General features: G+C 33.5%; 1 protein-coding gene across 1 annotated transcript in view; it reads right to left on the bottom strand.

The window, feature by feature from the left end:
* Positions 1-322: 322 nt before the first annotated feature.
* The window catches only part of LOC143052481 (uncharacterized), a 44,149-nt gene continuing 24,045 nt past the window's right edge, over positions 323-20,426 (bottom strand). The window contains exons 15-22 of the mRNA XM_076225525.1: positions 19,312-19,442; positions 17,897-18,126; positions 14,263-14,408; positions 9,269-9,451; positions 8,675-8,776; positions 7,078-7,231; positions 5,893-6,081; positions 323-703 (exon numbers count right to left, since the gene is read on the bottom strand). Of these exons, the coding sequence (XP_076081640.1) occupies positions 513-703; positions 5,893-6,081; positions 7,078-7,231; positions 8,675-8,776; positions 9,269-9,451; positions 14,263-14,408; positions 17,897-18,126; positions 19,312-19,442 (1,326 nt within the window). The 3' untranslated portion in view covers positions 323-512. The remainder of the gene's footprint in view (positions 704-5,892; positions 6,082-7,077; positions 7,232-8,674; positions 8,777-9,268; positions 9,452-14,262; positions 14,409-17,896; positions 18,127-19,311; positions 19,443-20,426) is intronic.

Below are 20,426 nucleotides of genomic sequence, written 5' to 3'. Positions count from 1 at the left end.
CAAGTGATGAGAAAAGCTAACTTGGACTTTCAGGACTGGTGAGCTAAATTTATTACCCATACTTCTTATAGTATCTGTGCTACAGACTTGGCTTTGATCACTGATCCATGAACTGAGGCAGGTTTATCCTATCTAACAGACGTACAGACCATGCACGGACATAGTTATCCAATTACTCATAAATGACGTAAAACTATTTTTTTTCTCAATGAACCATGAAAATGAGGTCAAGGACAATAGACATGAGACAGAAATTTCTTAAATTAAAGAATCATCCATAAAAGGAATTTAATGACTGCTGGAATAAAGATGTAAAACAAAACAATTGGCCATTTTTATTTTAGATTTCGGTATTATTTCATACAGTGTTCTTAATATTAGTCAAAATTGGATTTCCTTGAACATATATATTTTTCTGGCAATTTTTTTCTTGTTCACTGATCAACAGTTATTTTTAACATTACTGTGAACACATGTTTTATTTTTCTTCTGCATGGTATGCACTTTCTTGTCTAAGATTTGCATACTTTTTTGTGTTTTGGCCAATGTTTTTTTTGACAAGCTTGATTACAATAAGCAGCCATTTTGCAACGTGAACATCTTTTCAACTCTAACTTCTTTTTTGTACATTCTGAACACCTCTCCTTTTTTCTAGTTTCGGTTGCAGCTTGCTCACTTCTAAATTGACGCATTATCTTTGCACCTGTATGAAATATAATAAGAGTACACACACTGAAATGTCTCGCCTTCTTTATAAATTATTTATGTTATGTTGAGTTCTAAATATAAAGCTTTACTACAACTATCACATAAACTTAACATGATCCAAGAAAATCAGGTCAAGGTCATATAAATCAAACAAGAAATACATGTACACCTCACAATCATTCAATACACTAAATATAGTTGACATATTGCTTATAGTTTCTAAGAAATAGATTTAACCAAGAAAACAAAACATTGACCAATGAACCATAAAAATAAGGTCTAGGTTAGATGACCCATGCCAGGCAGGCATGTATAGCTTACAATTCTTCCATACAACAAATATAGTTAACATGTTTGCTTGTAGCTTAAGAAAAACATACCAAAACACAAAAACTTAATACTGAGCAATGAACCGTGAAAATGTGGTCAAGATCAAATAATGGTTTACTTTTATAAATTGTTATTTGGATGGAGAGTTGTCTCATTGGCACTCACACCACATCTTCCTATATCTAAGATCAAATAAAACCTGCAAGACTTACATGTACAACATACTATATTTTCATACACCTAATTAAGTTGACCTATTGCATATAGTATGAGAAAACGAACATTCTGACAGCATTGCACGGCAATAAATAGTCCCCTATCGGGTGAATATTCATTATATTGGAACAAAATGCCAACTTGTTCTAAAACTTGCAAACAAAAAGAAAATATCAATTCAATATGACTTTAAACAGTGTGGAAAACTGATTATATAAGTGAATTTTCAAGTCAAAGGACCACAACTCTGCACAAAATTTTCAGACCTAAACAAACAAGAGGCTTTCAAGAGCCTGAATCGCTCACCTTAATTTTTTTGGTTAAATCTCTCATCAATGATTATTTTGGCTTTTCAATTTATTTAAATGTTCTTTGAATCGTCCTATTTTCTTCAAAAGCAAAAAAAACAAGAGTGCACACGCTGAAATGTCTCGCCTTCTATACTAATCATTGATATTATGTTGATAGTCCTAAGTAAAAAGCTAAGCTTTATAACAACTGTACCATAAACTTAACATTAACCAAGATAACTAAACAAAGACCAATGAACCTTGAAAATGAGGTCAAGGTCAGATGAACCATGCCAGGCAGACATGTACAGCTAACAATGCTTCTATACAACATATATAGTTGACCTATTACTTATAGTTTAAGAAAAATAGACCAAAACACAAAAACTTAACACTGTGCAATGAACCGTGAAAATGAGGTCACGGTCAAATAAAACCTGCGCGACTGACATAAAGATCATAAAATATTTCCATACACCAAATATAGTTGACCTATGGCATATATTATTAGATAAAAAGACCAAAACTCAAAAACTTAACTTTGACCACTGAACCATGAAAATGAGGTCAAGGTCACATGACATCTGCCCGCTAGACATGTACACCTTACAATCATTCCATACAACAAATATAGTAGACCTATTGCATATAGTATGAGAACAACACACCAAAACACAAAAATTTAACTATAACCACTGAACCATGAAAATGAGGTCAAGGTCAGATGACACCTGCCAGTTGGACATGTACACCTTACAGTCCTTCCATACACCGAATATACAAGACCTATTGCTTATAGTATCTGAGATATGGACTTGACCACCAAAACTTAACCTTGTTCACTGATCCATGAAATGAGGTCGAGGTCAAGTGAAAACTGTCTGACAGACATGAGGACCTTGCAAGGTACGCACATATCAAATATAGTTATCCTATTACTTATAATAAGAGAGAATTCAACATTACAAAAAATTTGAACTTTTTTTTCAAGTGGTCACTGAACCATGAAAATGAGGTCAAGGACATTGGACATGTGACTGACGGAAACTTCGTAACATGAGGCATCTATATACAAAGTATGAAGCATCCAGGTCTTCCACCTTCTAAAATATATAGCTTTTAAGAAGTGAGCTAACGCCGCCGCCGTAGCCGCCGCCACCGTAGCCGCCGCCACCGCCGGATCACTATCCCTATGTCGAGCTTTCTGCAACAAAAGTTGCAGGCTCGACAAAAATCATTTTCTCCTATGATCTATTTTAGCCATAGGAGCTATGTTTCTGACATACAAGGAAATGAAATATAAAATTTATACTAGATACTCTGAAACTCATTTAGCCTAAGTTTGGCTGAAATTGATACAGCAGTTTCAAAGGAGAAGATGTTTTAAAGTAAGTCAACATGATGAACAAATGTGAAAAAAGTCTTTAAAGGGCAATAACTCCTTAAGGGGTCAATTGACAATTTTGGTCAAATTGACTTATTTGTAGATCTTACTTTGCTTAACATTTTTGCTATTAACAGTTTATCTGTATCTATAATAATATTCAAGATAATAACCAAAAACTGCAAAATTTCTTTAAAATCATCAATTCAGGGGCATTATACCTGAAAAACCAGTTACCCAATTCGGCTGAAAATTTCAGGACAGGTAGACCTTGACCTAATAAATACTTTAACTTCTTGTCTTATTTGCTCTAAATGCTGGAGTTTTTGAGATATAAGCCAAAAACTGCATTTTACCCTGTGTTCTATTTTTAGCCATGACGGCCATGTTTTTTGAGGAAATAAAAAATAAAGCACAAACTTTATTTTATACACCCTACTGATCATTCAGTTGAAGTTTGGTTGAATTTGGTTTAGTAGTTTTAGAGGAGAAGATTTTTTAAAGTTAGCAAATATGATGAACAAATTGTGAAAAATTGTCATTAAAGGACAATAACCCCTTAAGGGGTCAATTGACAATTTTGGTCATATTAACTTATTTGTAGATCTTACTTTGCTGATCATTTTTGCTGTTTACAGTTTATCTTTATCTATAATAATATTCAAGATAATGACCAAAAACTGCAAACTTTCCTTAAAATTACCAATTAAGTGGCAGCAACCCAACAATGGTTTGTTTGATTCATCTGAAAATTTCAGGGCTGATAGATCTTGACCTAATGAACATGTTTACCCCATGTCAGATTTGCTCTAAATGCTTTCGTTTTTGAGATATAAGCCAAAAACTGCATTTGACCCCTATGTTCTATTTTAAGTAACGGCGGCCATGTTTTTTGACGGATCAAAAATCGAAGCACACACTTTGTGCAGGATAATCTAAGGAACAATCATGCTAAGTTTCATCCAAATCCATTCAGTAGTTTCAGAGGAGAAGATTTTTTAAAGTTAGCAAATGTGATGAACAAATTGTGAAAAATTGTCATTAAAGGAAGATAACCCCTTAAGGGGTCAATTGACAATTTTGGTCATATTAACTTATTTGTAGATCTTACTTTGCTGATCATTTTTGCCATTTACAGTTTATCTTTATCTATAATAATATTCAAGATAATGACCAAAAACTGCAAAATTTCCTTAAAATTACCAATTAAGTGGCAGCAACCCAACACTGGTTTGTTTGATTCATCTGAAAATTTCAGGGCTGATGGGTCTTGACCTAATGAACATTTTTACCCAAGTCAGATTTGCTCTAAATGCTTTCGTTTTTGAGATATAAGCCAAAAACTGCATTTGACCCCTATGTTCTATTTTAAGTAACGGCGGCCATGTTTTTTGACGGATCAAAAATCGAAGCACACACTTTGTGCAGGATAATCTAAGGAACAATCATGCTAAGTTTCATTTAAATCCATTCAGTAGTTTCAGAGGAGAAGATGTTTGAAAAATTGTTAACGACGACGACGACGACGACGACGGACGCCAAGTGATGAGAAAAGCTTACATGGCCTTTTAGGCTAGGTGAGCTAAAAATAAAACTTGATCTGTAACTTGTCATGATATATACATGTACCAATTATCAATCAATATCTTCCAGCATAATGAAAAAATGTGTGGAAAAACTTTAACATTACATATGTTTAATAGTTCTCTAAAATTAGATATGTAATACAATGTATATCTATTTTCAAATTATAATCAATTTTAAATTAATAGTTCCAAATATTTTTTTTCCTTCATTTGTCACAAACTATTATAGATTTGAAACTTATCTATAAAATGTCAACAACTTTTATCTACACAATTTGTAATGTAATGAAATATATACCTTAGTAATGATAGATTATTATCTAATTAAAGGATTTTAAAAAATAAAAAAACAAGAATGTGTCCATAGTACAAGGATGCCCTATCCACACTAGCATATTCTATATTCAATGGACCATGAAAATGGGGGAAAATCTCTAATTTGGCATTAAAATTTAAAAGATCATTTCATAGGGAACATGTGTAATAAGTTTCAAGTTGACTGGACTTCAACTTCAGCAAAAGCTACCTCGACCAAAAACTTAAAACCTTCAGAAGGACACAGACGACCGAACAAACGAACAGACACACAGAACAGAAAACATCATGTCCATAAATGGGGCATAAAAATATATATATATAGCATTCCAAAATTTAGTTTATACAAAATAACACAAACCTGCCGCAAATTCTTCAATAATTTACTAGGGAATGTCCATCTCCCTTTGTACAGAAATATGACAATAATGGTCGAACATAGTCCTCTTACATTAGATATCGACCATAACTCTGGATTTAATCATCAGACCAGATTAAATATGAACTTGTCAATATAAAACTATATACCATATATCAAATCCATATCTTCAAGAACGAAGAAAAAAAGTGTGGAAAACTGATTTGCCAGACAGACAGAGTGCAAACCTTAAGTTCGCTTTGACTTGGACTTTTTTCGAGTAGTCACTGAACCATGAAAATAAGGTCAAGGTCAATGGAAATGTCAAAGACAGAAACTCCTTAACATAAGGCATCTATATACAAAGTATGAAGCATCCAGGTCTTCCACCTTTTAAAATATACAGTTTTTAAGAAGTTAACCAACACTGCCGTAGCCGCCAGATCACAATCCCTATGTAGAGCTTTCTGTGACAAAAGTCGCAGGCTAGACAAAAACAAATAAATATATATCAAAGTCAAGTTATTTTATGAATTCATTTCAAAAGTAAGTAGATGTGGTATGATTACCAATGAAAAATGTGCAACAGACACTAAAATACATTGAAGTTAGCAACTAGAGGTCCCTGTACTGCCTACAACAATGAGCAAAACCCATAGCCCAAAGCTAACACATTGGCCCTCCCTAATTCTGCATCATGTTCACCTTTAACAGATTTACTACAGTACATGGCATGTGATTGGCTGTCCTTGTCATAACACGCCTGTGTACAGTACTGGACAGCACGACAATCTGTACATTCCTTCATTCCACGGCCAACAGGTGTACTACAGACATGACATCTTGTATGGAACACTGCTAATGGATGGTTCTGTATCTTTGGGAAGTTCTTTTCTGTAAAAGACCAGACAAAAATGTTTATCCTCCGGACTATATAGATATATACCAACAAAATGCATTTACTTGTCAGACCAATAGGTTAAAAAAAATAAGCCATACCTGTCAACCTATAAAAATCTCCATGGGGGATTTTAAGCCAAAGAGAAACAAGTGATTTTAATCTACTTCTATATAGTTTGAATGAGTATAAAATTGAGAAAGGAAATGGGGAATGTATGAGTATGGATGTACTCAAATACCCTTTTGACTCATTTAAATGCCTGTTTTGATGTCCTCAGTAGAAAGTAAAGAATTTAAAAAATTTATAAATAGGGATAGTGGCAGGTCTCTGAAAATCAGGTTTGAGAAGACACAAAATAAACTTTTATTTTGACATGTCAAAATATGTTACGTCTATAAGGCAACATAAAGACAATCAGAATGATTTAATAAATCCTAAATATTTAAATTACAATATTTGACAATTTACCTTTTTGGAACTTAAGTCAAATTAATAATCTAATGTAATAACAAAAATAGCAATAACGTTTACTTTTTAGTTCAAATTTTTACATGTTTAAATAATTTCTTTTAGGATGTAACACATTTGCTGATTGGCTAAAAGTTGTTTGACTATCAGCTCATGAACATAATTTTGTAGGTGATCATCATTTCATCAAAGTTTGTTTTCATTATTTACTTCTTAAAATTGAATTTAGATTTTAATAATAAGGAATGACTAATGTCTATGCAAAATAGCCTATAAAATGTGTTTAAAATAACACTCTACAAGGCTAATTCAGTGATCACCACATTTTTTATGTTATTTCTTCATAGACAGAAAAAAATTTAGTCATTCAAACCGACTGTGCGAGGGCTGAAATGCCAGTCAAGGTCGTTAAACACTTCCATATACATACAGTCATTCCTTAAGTACATTACGAATGTAAATACGATTTTTCAAGTATATATATAATAAAGGAGTATTTTCAAAGTAATGATCAGCCTCACCAAACATCCCCTCTTTTGTGGCCTTGTCCTTCTCTCCCACAGTATAAACAGGCTGTAGGAAGGATACAAAGTTCCATTCACCAGATCCATTATCTCCTCCTTGAACACATTTCATAGAGTTGATACGCAACACTGTTTGAAATATCCTTGCTGCCTGAAAGAAAAAGAGGTTTTGAGATCCATTGTAGAAATATCCTAGAAAAAGATAATTCAGAGTGCATTTACTTTTGCCATTTTGTCATCCCACTACAAAATACAATATAAATTTTTGCGATATTTTGAAAAAATCATGTTTAATTCATAAAAAAAAAATCAAATTTCAAGTTTTATAATCATTGTGATTATAACACTGTCGCATTTTTCACAATAATAAAAACTCCAAAAATTATGCAACTGCATACCATATATCATAAACTTACCATTACGGGTTCAGCATAATCAACCCTAATCACAAACTAATATTTAAACTAAGCAAAAGTGAACAGAATATGACTGAGTGGGTGGGTCTAAAGTTTCTCCATGGAAATCATATGACTGAGTGGGTGTGGCTCAAGTTTCTCCATGGAAATCATGACTGAGTGGGTGGGTATAAAGTTTCTCCATGGAAATCTAATAGAAATGGCTGCAAGTGGTCCTCAAATACAACCCTAATATGTTTTATGCTGATAGTGAACAGGGCATATATTTTCTTGATGTGAATCTATCCGTGAAATTTTATTTGATATTTTTCATGCTTGCTGCAACACATAAAGGAGATGAATACTATACATTTATTTCCCATGCCTTAGGGAGATATGAAGATTTGTTCACCCAAGAATATTCATATTTTTATGAGGGCTCTGCCAAAGGATAAGGATTTTTTTTCACCTAATTTCGGTCATTTAGAGTTGGTGCCCTTTTTCAAAAAAAGATTGTCAAAATCACATTACTGCATGAGTATGCTCATACTCATAGCATTAACAAACTTGTTTAACTGTTGGATCACATTTACGTCATGATTTTTTCCTACCATTTTCCAAAAAATCAATCAAGAGCAATTAAGGGAAGGCAAGATTTAGTCCCGACATGTCAGAAGGAAATATGATACTCAAAGGTGAATATGAATTTTTGTTCAACGTCACGTGTGAACGTTTCAACCAATCAAATGTTGATTTCTCTATCAAAATCAACATGCAGTGGAATAAAAACATTCATTCAATTTTTCACTTACTTGTTTCATTTTGTATTTAAATAGTGATTTCAAATGAACAGAATATATTATTTTTGGTTGGAATTTTTCATTGAGTCATTGTTTCCTTATTCTAAATAAAAAATCTATATGATATGCTATAGCTAGATGCAACACATTAATGAGGGGGGTGGGAGTGGGTCCTGATTCTGAAATCCCAGGCTTAAAAACACGAAATCCTGAGATCCCGAATTTAAATAACTTTAAATTCCATCATCCCGAAATTCAAATAAAGGATTCCTGGTTCCGAAAAGGGTCAATCCCGAAATCCCGAGATTAAAAACACCCAATCCCGGAGTCCCAATAAAGGTCCTATCCCCCTCAGAAATCTGATACCAACATCTTCATTTCACTAACTGAAATACCTACCTCTGCAGTATTTCCCATGGGATGACTTTTGTCTTCATCATCATACCAATACTTTTTCATAAACTTCAAATGTGATCCCTTTGCAACCTTGCCCTCTACTTCCTGAAATATAACCAACACTATATGACCACTGTAGAAATGTCTCCTGTTAGCGAATGTCGCAAGTTACATTAATGTAAAATAACACTAGTCATGGCAAAATTCAGTGATCATGAACAGATAATTTCTTTGTGTGTACTCCAAAAATGTACAAAATGTCACATCATTGGTTGAGTTTTTAATATTTAGCAACCTTGTTAGCCAATCACAATGTTTTTGGTGTACTCTTTTGGAAATCATACATAAAATGCATCAGATTCTGGAATAGTGAATTTTCAAGTAAATTAAAAAAATATGAGGTACAGTGTAACCTGCCTAATCTGACACCTGAATATTCTAACATCCTGCTTGAACCAAAACATTTTCTGGTCCAAAAATATGTCTTTCCTTGCTGAAAAAACCTGAGTATTCCAACACCCTGCTTAATATAACATTGTTTTTGTCTGGGTCCCCAGTGTGTCCAATTACACAGGTTGCACTGTATATGATACTTACCAGTTTGTTGTAGATTTCAAAGTCAATCCATACAACTTTAAGTGTCATTTTTCCTTCTACTTCATGTTCTCCAATAACAGCCAAGAAGATTTCATCTGGGTATTTCCCACATTCCTGGTCTCTATGACGACCAGCAGTAGGATCTACCATTCTCTTGTCACGGATCAGTGAATACGAGCACACCTGGATTGTAGAAAATTATGAAGCCATGGTTTGGAGTAATTTGATACAAAACAATAATAAATCATGTATACATGTGCCTGTGCCAAATAAGGAGCTTACAATTGAGGGCCCTCATGGGGTTTTTGATTATGTGATTACTTGGCCGTTTTTTTAATGATTATTTGATTATTAATCCAAATATTTCATGATTATTTGATTACCTAGGACTGTTTTTTTAGTTTATGATTATTTGATTACTAAAGATAAGCAAATATTTAATGATTATGTGATTATATTGGCAAAAAAATGGTGATTATGTGATTACTTGGACCCCCCCATGAGGGGCCTCACAATTCAGTGGTTGTCATTTGTTACTGTGTACAGTGTTACATATAAATATATTTGTTTTTTGTGCATTAATTAGGCGGTTTGTTTTCTCATCTGAATTGTATATATCTGTGATTTCTAAGCCTTTGCGATGTGAGCTTTGCTCATTGTTGAAGGCAGTACGATGACCTATATTTGTTAATATTCTGCATCTTTGGTCTCTTGTGGAGAGCTGTGGCATTGGCAATCATACCACATCCTCTTTTTTATAATAAAGCTAGTGCATGATATGCTCTTTTATTAATCTGATGAATAATCCTATAGCTTTAATTTAAACAGTATATAGTCATGAAAAATTACAAGATAAAATATTACAATGTTACATAAAATTTAAATATTGGATTCAGAAACAAGTTTTTGTAGCTTTGAAATAACATATCAGAAAATATTGAAAACCAAAACAGTATCTTACATTATAAATTACTGAAATTATGTCAATCTGCCAGAAAATAGGAATTTCTTTAGAACTTAATATAAGTAACAAAAACATCTATGGGATGGAAGGGAGATAAATCTGCATAAATAACTAACCAGTAAATGAAATTCTATATTTGAGCATTAACCTTGACTGGCAATTTAATCATCCACAGGGTATAACAATAAATGCTTGAATTAAGGAGCAGCTACTAAGAAAATACCCAAAAGAGGTAAATAACTTAAAGAGCCTATGTCGCTCACCTTGGTCTATGTGAATATTAAACAAAGGAAGAAGATGGATTCATGACAAAATTGTGTTTTGGTGATGATGATGTGTTTGTACATCTTACTTTACTGAAAATTCTTGCTGCTTACAATTATCTCTATCTATAATGAACTTGGCCCAGTAGTTTCAGTAAATCAAAGCGCTGTAAGCGCTGAAGGCAGTTAACCAAAAACCAAGGCAACTGTAATTATGAAAACTGTGGCAATGTTGCCTAAACATTAAACATTCATATATAGTACATTCATGTTTATCTAATGATTTATTTATTTAGGCAAATAATTTATATGTTATCAAGGTTTCAAAAGCAATGCATATATCAATGTATATTTTTTATGGTGAGTCTGCAGTGGTACAAGTTCCCAATGATTGCAGTTGTTCTACTTGGTAGTTAACCTTGGTTTTATTTGACTGCTAGAAGTTCAATTTGACGTAGTATGAACATGTAATAGTATGAATGGACTGGTTTCCCTGGAAAGAAAACTGAGTTTGTGTTCTATAGTACAAAAGTTATGAGACACGAATCAGACAAATGTTCACTACAACAGGGATCAAAGATGAAGTCTGACTGACTTGTCCATAGTAAATGTAAATGATTTGTTATTTTGTCCCATACATATGAATATATATAATTTAGGGGTGGGGATCTCAACAGTTTTCAAGTTCTCAAACAGGTAGGGGTAGGCAGAGGATTTAGGGGGCAGGGGGCCCGGCCCCCCCTTTTTGGGGAAAAAATTGGTTGCTTAAATAGGGAATCACTGAAGCGTGACTGGAGCGGGCCCCTCTTAGGTTAGTCAGTGGGCCCCACTTATGAAAATTTCTGGATCTGCCACTGGGGGTAGGGTGACCCTAGGGACTTCCCCTACATTTCATTTTATTTGTTATATTGTCCCATACATGAATATATATGGTTTAGGGGTGGGGATCTCATTGGTTTCCAAGTTCTCAAACAGGAAGGGTAGGGTGACCCAAGGGACTCCCCTATATTTCATTTAATTAGTTATATTGATCCATACATGAATATATATTGTTTTGGTGTGGGGATCTCGACCGTTTCCAAGTTCTCAAACAGGAGGGTTGGGATGACCACAGGGACTTCCCTTATATTTCATTTGATTTGTTATATTGTCCCATACATGAGTATATATGGTTTAGGGGTAAGGATCTTGACCATTTCCAAGTTCTCAAACAGGAGGGTGAACAGTGACCTCAGGGACTCCCCCTATCTTTCATCTGATTTGTTATATTGTCCCATACATGTACATGAATATATATGGTTTAGGGATGGGGATCTCGACCATTTTTAAATTCTAAAACAGGAGGGGTGGGGGTGGCCCCTAGCGACTCTTCCTATATTTCATTTGATTTTTCATATTGTCACAAACATGAATATACATGTATATGGTTAAGGGGTGTGGATCTCGACCGTTTCCAAGTTCTCAAACAGGAGGGGTGGGGTAACTCCAGGGACTCCCCCTATATTTCATTTTTTATTTATTATATTGTCCTATATACTTGAATATATGCAGGGGCGGATTCAGACGGGGGAGGGTTGCGGGCTTGCACCCCCCTTAAATTTGCAAAGCATGGGTTGTTCTCAGCTTAATAAAGAAAATTCCGATAATTTTACCTCAATTTTTTTTTAGCCTCGCTCTGCTCGGCGAAAATTTAAGTTTGCGCCCCTCCTAACCTAAAATCCTGGATCTGCCCCTCATATGGTTTAGGGGTGGGGAGCTCGACCATTTCCAAGTTATCAAACAGGAGGGGGTAGAGTGGCCCAAAGAATGCCACCTATATATCATATGATTTACTTACATTAAGGTATATATAATATAGTTGCATTATTTGTGAAAATAAAGAATGAAACTTTCAGCTACTTTAATTGACCCTTCAAAATTGAGAAAAAACAAATAACCCCTCGAAATTGCAGTAATATGTTTACACTTTAAAAGCATCTCACATGCATTATCATCATTTATCATTTATAAAGAAAATTTAGACTGTGACCATGAACATGTATATTGTTAGATATACTGTTCCCAGCTGTCACGTTGTATTGGATTTTTAATTTTGGATTTTTAAATTAAAATTTATCAAAAAGTTTAAAAAAATATTTTTCTGCTTTTTCTTTCTTTTACATATATCTTTTGGTTTACAATACTAGTGTTTATATTCATTTACCATGCATAGATGTATTTTTTCACCTGCTTGGATTTATTTTGTAAATGATCGTCAAACCCGGAATTACCCTTATCCGCTTCCGGAATCGGATCCGATTTTGTAAAATTTTGTCTTCACGGCCGCCATTGTTATGTGTTTACAATGTTGTTTTTGTCAATCAGATACGATTTTACTCGAATTTATACAATATTTATCGGCGATTTTCTGTATAAAGCTAGCGGTTGAACAAAATGAACATCGCCGTCATGAATAATAATGATAAAAATAAGTTTTTAGCTCGTTTAATTGGAGACTTTGGTGAACATGGTGAAAAGGTTTGCAAAGTAATTTCTTATTTTCTTTTAAATGTAAGGCGACTACGTCGGGCGTAGCTAGAAACCAACTATCCTAGTCGAAATTCCGCTTGCAAAAGTGGAAGGTCTCGGACCACCGCTAATTTGCACACCTGCCTCCAAATTGAAAAGCTACGAAAATTTCTTTTTCTAATTTGAAATTGCCGCCAACAGCATGAACAGTTGAATTATATAATAGACTACTGACGTAGTTGTACTACGTATTGATGACAAACAATATTTCTACGACTTTTGTCATTTGGGAAATCTAAACTGCTTGTCTTAAGAGATTTTCGGCGATTAAATATTTCATACAATTGTTCTTTGACATCTTAGCTAAAAGCACAAGTCATAATGAGCTACACAAGGATTTTTAATAAGCACTACTTCCTATGTGTAACTTTAAAACTTTTGGATAAATCGACGATCATTTAAGGTTTTTCTGGTCATTTTTTTTGTAATCCAGAATATAAAGTAATAAAAAAGTGTTCAATTAGTTATATATAACATAGTAACAAGCTAGATAATAACAATGGCAAGTATTTCAGGATTTATTGGGTAGAACACAAATCTAGGGTGCTCGCATAATGCAGCTTAACTGCATAAAAATGTTAGTAAAAATTTACAAATTTTATGAAAATTGTTAAAAATTGACTATAAAGGACAATAACTCCTTAGGGGGTCAATTGACCATTTCGGTCAAGTTGACTTATTTGTAAATCTTACTTTGCTGTACATTATTGCTGTGTACAGTTTATCTCTATCTATAATAATATTCAAGATAATAACCAAAAACAGCAAAATTTCTTTAAAATTACCAATTCAGGGGCAGCAACCCAATAACTGGTTGTCCGATTCATCTGAAAATTTCAGGGCAGATAAATCTTGACCTGATAAACAATTTTACCCCCATGTCAGATTTGCTCTAAATGCTTTGGTTTTTGAGTTATAAGCCAAAAACTGCATTTTACCCCTATGTTCTATTTTTAGCCATGGCGGCCATCTTGGTTGGTTGGTCGGGTCACCGGACACATTTTTTAAACTAGATACCCCAATGATGATTGTGGCCAAGTTTGTTAAAATTTGGCCCAGTAGTTTCAGAGAAGAAGATTTTTGTAAAGGTTAACGACACCGGACGACGACGCCGGACGACAGACACGCCAAGTGATGAGAAAAGCTCACTTGGCCCTTTGGGCCAGGTGAGCTAAAAAAGTAAACAAAAGAAGTCAAACCTTTGGTCTAACAACTGGGGGACTTTTGACCCAAAACAGTATAATTTGTAGAGTATTTTTAAATTCCACAAAGTAGTCTGGTCCCTTGTCTGATCCTCCTGCTAGCATCCCTTTCCTTTGCATCTGTCTAGTGGTATCAAACATACCTGCATAAATATAAGAACATTTTATCATTGTCATTTTATGGTTGATTTTTTAACCAAATAATCAAAATATTTAGGTTTGTTCCATGAAAAGATACAGGAGACTTGGGGATGGGATTTTTTTTTTGGGGGGTGGGGGGTGGGGGCACTTCCTAACTTTATCTATGAATGGGAGTTCTTGTTAAATATTACATTTTTAAGTAAAAATGTTTTTTGTTTTTGGATTTTAAAATGTTAGATGTTTTAAAAGGTGCATCGCCTAACTACTAATTATGTTTTGAAGACTGATGTTACTTGATAATATAAAAGAGTGGTAAAATAATATCAAGAAGGATTGTCTAAATTAATATTTTTCTGGCTCTTGCATACCTGGTTTCTGAACAAATATGTCCATCCATCTGAATCTAGGTTTTGGGTGCACAATTCACTGTTTGTATTTGAGATAATATTATGTTGGGATATAACTTAAGGGGGCTTCCAGGTATAAATCTTCTTTTTTTAAATATAGGATTTTGCTATTTATTTCAATAAATAAACTTTATCCTAAACCTGACAGAAAAATAAAATAAAAATATGAGGTCACCGTTCATTTAAGCTCACAATCTGCATTCAAAAGAAGCATGCATTTTTGTTAAGGTACTGTTTTCTGTTGAACTAATAGGAAGAAAAAAAGTAATATCGAAATAAAAAAAGAACTGAATTACACAAATTGCTTAAATTTTTACAATAGTTTAGTGTATCAGCTTATTGGAAATCAAAGCGCTGTAAGCGCTGAGGGCAGTTAACCAAAAACCAGGCAAACGTAATTATGTGCAGTGGCGGATCCAGAAATTTTCATAAGTGGGGGCCCACTGCCTGCCTAACAGGGGACCTGCTCCAGTAATGCTTCAGTGATTACCTATATAATCAACCAATTTTTTTCTCAAAAATGGAAGAGGGGAGGGCCCACTGAAAACCCCTCTAAATCCGCCTCTGATGTGGCATTAAACATTCATATATTGTACATTTATGTTTATCTAATGAATTAATTATTAAGGCAAATAAGTTATATGTTATCAAGGTTTCAATAGCAATGAATATATAAATGTATATTTTTTATGGTGAGTCTGCAGTGGTACAAGTTCGCAATGATTGTAGTTGTTCTAGTTGGTAGTTACCGTTTGTTTTAGTTGACTGTTAGTAGTACATGTTGACTTAGTAAGAACATGTAATAGTATGAATGGACTGGTTTCACTGTAAAGAAAACTGAGTATGTGTTCTATAGTACAATAGTTATGCGACACAAATCAGACAAATGTTCACTACTACAAGGATCAAAGGTGAGGTCTGACTGACCTGCCCATAGTAAATGTAAATGATTTGTTATATTGTCCCATACATGAATATATATGGTTTAGGGGTGGGGATCTCGAGGGTTTTCAAGTTCTCAAACAAGAAGGGATAGGATGACCCCAGGGACTTCCCCTATATTTCATTTGATTTGTTATATTGTCCCATACATGAATATATATGGTTTAGGGGTAGGGATCTCATTGGTTTCCAAGTTCTCAAACAGGAGGGGGTAGGCGGACTCCCCCTATATTTCATTTAATTAGTTATATTGACCCATACATGAATATATATTGTTTAGGGGTGGGGATCTCGACCGTTTCGTAAGTTCCCAAACAGGAGGGGGTGGGTCACCCCATGGACTCCCCTTATATTTCATTTGATTAGTTATATATATAGTCCCATACATGAATGTATATGGTTGAGAGGTGGGGATCTCATCCGTTTCAAAGTTATCAAACAGGAGGGGGTAGAGTGGCCCAAAGGACGCCACCTATATATCATATGATTTGCCTTCATTCAGGTAGTTATTTGTGAAAATAAAGTAAGAATCTTCCACTTTGCTACTTTAACTGACCCTTCAAAATTGAGAAAAAAAATAACCCCTTCAAAATTGCAGTAATATATTTACACTTTAAAAGCATCTTACATGCATTATCAACATTTATCACTGATAAAGAAAATTTATACTGTGACCAGGAACATATATATTGTTAGCTATACAGTGTTCCCAGCTGTCACATTGTATTGGATTTTGACATTAAAATTTGTCAAAAGTAATTTTGAGTTTCTGTTTAAAATATTTTCTGCTTTTTCTTTCTTTTACATATATATTTTCGTTTTCAATTCTAGTGTTTATATTCATTTACCATGCATATATGTATTTTGTCACCTGCCTGGATTCGCCAAAAACCCGGAATTACCCTTATCCGCTTCCAGAATCGGATCCGAAATTGTAATTGTCTTTTACGGCAGCCATTGTCAATTGTGTTCCAATGTTGTTTTTGTCAGTCAGATACGATTTTACTCGTATTAACACATTTTTTGTCGGCAATTTTCTGTTTATAGCTAGCGATTGAACAAAATTGACATCGCTGTCATGAATATAAATAATGATTAAAATAAGTTTTGAGATCATTTATTTGGAGACTTTGGCGAAAAGGTTTGCAAAGCTATTTTTTTATTTTCTTTCAAGTGGAACTGAGACTACTATAACTGTGATATAGTTGTCTCAGAGCGGAAGGCCCGTCGGGCGTGGCTAGTAACCAAGTCGAAAGTGGAAGGTCGCGGACCTCGGACCACCGCTAATTTGAACCCCTGCCTCCAAATTGAAAAGATACGAATTTCGTCTTCTAATTTAAAATTGCCGCCAACAGCATGAACAGTTGAACTTATTATATAATAGACTACTGACGTAGTTGTACTACGTATTGACGACAAACAATATTCCTACGACTTTTGCCATTTGGGAAATCTAAACTACTTGTCTTAAAAGATTTTCGGCGATTAAATATTTTGTACAATTGTTTTTTGACATCTTAGCCAAAAGCACAGGCGATAATAAACTACATAAGAATTCCAAATGAGCACTACTTCCTATGTGCAACTTCAAAAGTTTTGGGTGATTCGACGATCATTTAAGGTTTTTCTAGTCATATTTTTTGTAATCCAGAATTAAAAGTATTAAAAAAGTGTTCAATTAGATATATATAACATAGTAGTCAGCTAGATAATAACAATGACAAGTATTTCAGCATTTATTGGGTAGACCACAAATCTAGGGTGCTCGCATAATGCAGATTAACTGCATAAAAATTATAGGTCAATGATGAGTTAAAAAAGATATTTCAATTTTAATGCCAAAAATGACATTTTTTCACCAAAGGGAGATAATTTGGAACTTTTTCAATGATATACACATTTTAAAAGTTATTGGGAGCCAAAACAAATCAATTTTTGGGATGATTTTAGTACCATATCATTAAATAACAACTAATAATGTAATAAATAAAATTTGTAATGAAAATATGTTTAAATTTTTGCTGAATTTTTTATAACCTTGCGCCTCTATAAGTTGCAGCCCAACTTATTTGTTATAGCAATCGAGGTTGAATTAATTCATAACTGACAGACATATATATTTCCTCTGAAATCTTTCTTACCATTCAAAGTTTCTACTAGTCTCTGCATGTCCCACTTTAACTTAGGGTAATTGGAAACTTTTATTTGCCTGTAAGATACCAACTGTGGTCCCTCTAGCTGTTTGAAGTCCTTCCCAATCTCTGCTCTTATGTACTTGTGGGTTTTATGCAGAACCATTATTTTTCCAGTCACAGGAAGTGCTACCATGATTGAACCACTGAATAATCTTGTTTCCTCTTCTGTGGTCACACTAAATAAAGTCAAAAATAATATAAATGGGCTAAAATAAATTCTATAAAAAGACAATTTAACTGATCCTTTTCTTTTTTCTAGGCTGTGCATGACCTATGTTCCACAGAGAACAAGTATATTTTGTAATAATTTAATTTCAGATGTAACGCCTCTTCTGAGTGGCTGACATTATTTAGTTATCAGGCCATAGATATAATTTAGTCATGTGACTGTGACATCATCAACATTTTAAAATGGTTTTCTACGGTTTAAAATGGAATTTAGAATTAAATTATAAGAAATGACTGTAATTTATTTTCTGTTTTTTTCAAAATAACATAAAAAATGTGGTGCACACTGTTAAATAACCCGCTACGCCCATTGTTCAGTGTTCACCAAATTTTTTATGCTATTTCTTCATAGACAGAAAACATATTAAAGTCATTCCTTAAATACTTTAACTCACATAGTCATGAGCCTGTCGCACATCCGGACCCATTTACTGGTTGTCATCTGTCAAGTATTTAACCTTTTAATCTTAAAAGTTTTTGTATTGATAAAATCTTTACATCTTGTCTTGTAAATTCATTTTTAACTTTTCAGGACAATGCAGAGCTGTATTTGCATAGTTAAGCTGTCTAACTGAGTTTCATTTTCAAGAACTTAAAACATAATTTGGAAATTCATGCATTTAAAAATTGAATGCTTCTTTTCGTAAATTCATTTGGGTGTAAAAGCGTTGACTGAAGTGAATTAATATGTATGAAGCGCGGAAACGTTTCATTCTAAAAATGTGTGCACGGTCAACGTTTTTACACCCTATGATTTACAAAAAGAAGCATTCAATACTTATAACTACATTGTTTAGCTAGGATCATGAAAACACAATTTTTATCAAGTTTTTATTTAGTTTACCTGTGCACTTTATTGTGGGTCCTAGTGTTATCATGAATGGTAAATTTCATTGTGTAATGAAGTTGATTAAGGAATAACAAGAGATTGCAGTTATCCAATCAGAATAACGTATTAAAATGAAACATACATCTAATGTAATTATATATGACCACTGACAAGAATTTGGTTAATGTCATTGCTACCGAAATTATGAATGCGGGTTGCTTATATAATAGTGTAAGCCCTCAGACTGTTCCTTTGTTATCATTTAAAACATCCCCATAATTGTTGAATTTAAAGTAATACTAACTTGTATTGGACAGAGTATTGTATAATACACTTATTGTCCTCTGTCACTCCTCCAGATAAATCTGTTACTTCTATATATGGCTTTTTACAGGATACAATAATATTATAGAACCTCTCTGCTTCACATGTTTCCTACGGATATAAATTTATCTGAATAAAAACAAAGGTAAAGTATGATTTTTATTCTGATTTCAACAACCTTAAGTCATTTTCTGAATTAAAAGTATAAAATGAATGACATTTTGGGAAAATGTATGAAAAGACAACTGTCATATTTGTTTTTAGTATAAAATCGCTTTGTTTAATTTTCACCGTTGGTTTTCTCATTTAAATTGTATCACATTTTTGTTGTTGTCGATAATCACCAAAAGCCACTTTATTTGAATTCTAGTGGATAATTGTCTCATTGGCAATATTACTTCATCTGTGGATATTTAAATGGAATTCTTATTCTGAATTTTGAGCATTGAAATATTACTATTTGGATATTTTGTAGGGGAAAAATAAACAGTTAGGCCTAACAATTTATTCATGGAGACTTTCCAACATCTCTTCCGATAAATACAAGCAAGGAAGTTTTGTTACTTTTGATGCATTGTAATTTATCTGTATATGAGGTTCAGGTCTGAAATGCATGAAATGCATAATCTTTTCATATTGGAAAAAGAACAAGTATTGCATCTATTCTTGACAAACAAGAATATGTCCCTAGTACAAGGATGCCCCATCCGTACTATCATTTTCTATATTCAGTGGACAGTGAAACTGGGTAACAAATCTATTTTGGCATTAAATTTAGAAAGATCATACCATAGGGAACATGTGTTCTGAGTTGCAAGTAACTTCAAATCAAAGCACCAAAGGGTGCTATAGGCAGTTATTCAAAAGCCCAAAGGCAAACTTGGCCAAGTTCAGATGAATAGTATAAAGAATTAGTCAAAATATTTATCTCATGCATTGTTCTCAGTATCAAATAACATGAATAATGCTTGTGCAGTAATGTTTATGTTATGCAATCCTACTACTTTCAAAAGTTATTTCCAATTTATATTTATAAAGATTCAATGTCTGAGATTATACACATACACTGTCCTATGTTAGGGGGAAAGTTTTGTG

This window comes from Mytilus galloprovincialis, chromosome 11 (assembly GCF_965363235.1).
Source record: "Mytilus galloprovincialis chromosome 11, xbMytGall1.hap1.1, whole genome shotgun sequence".
Lineage (NCBI taxonomy): Eukaryota > Metazoa > Mollusca > Bivalvia > Mytilida > Mytilidae > Mytilus > Mytilus galloprovincialis.
Note: the sequence above shows the minus strand (reverse complement) of the source record. Positions and strands in the feature narration are given on the sequence as shown.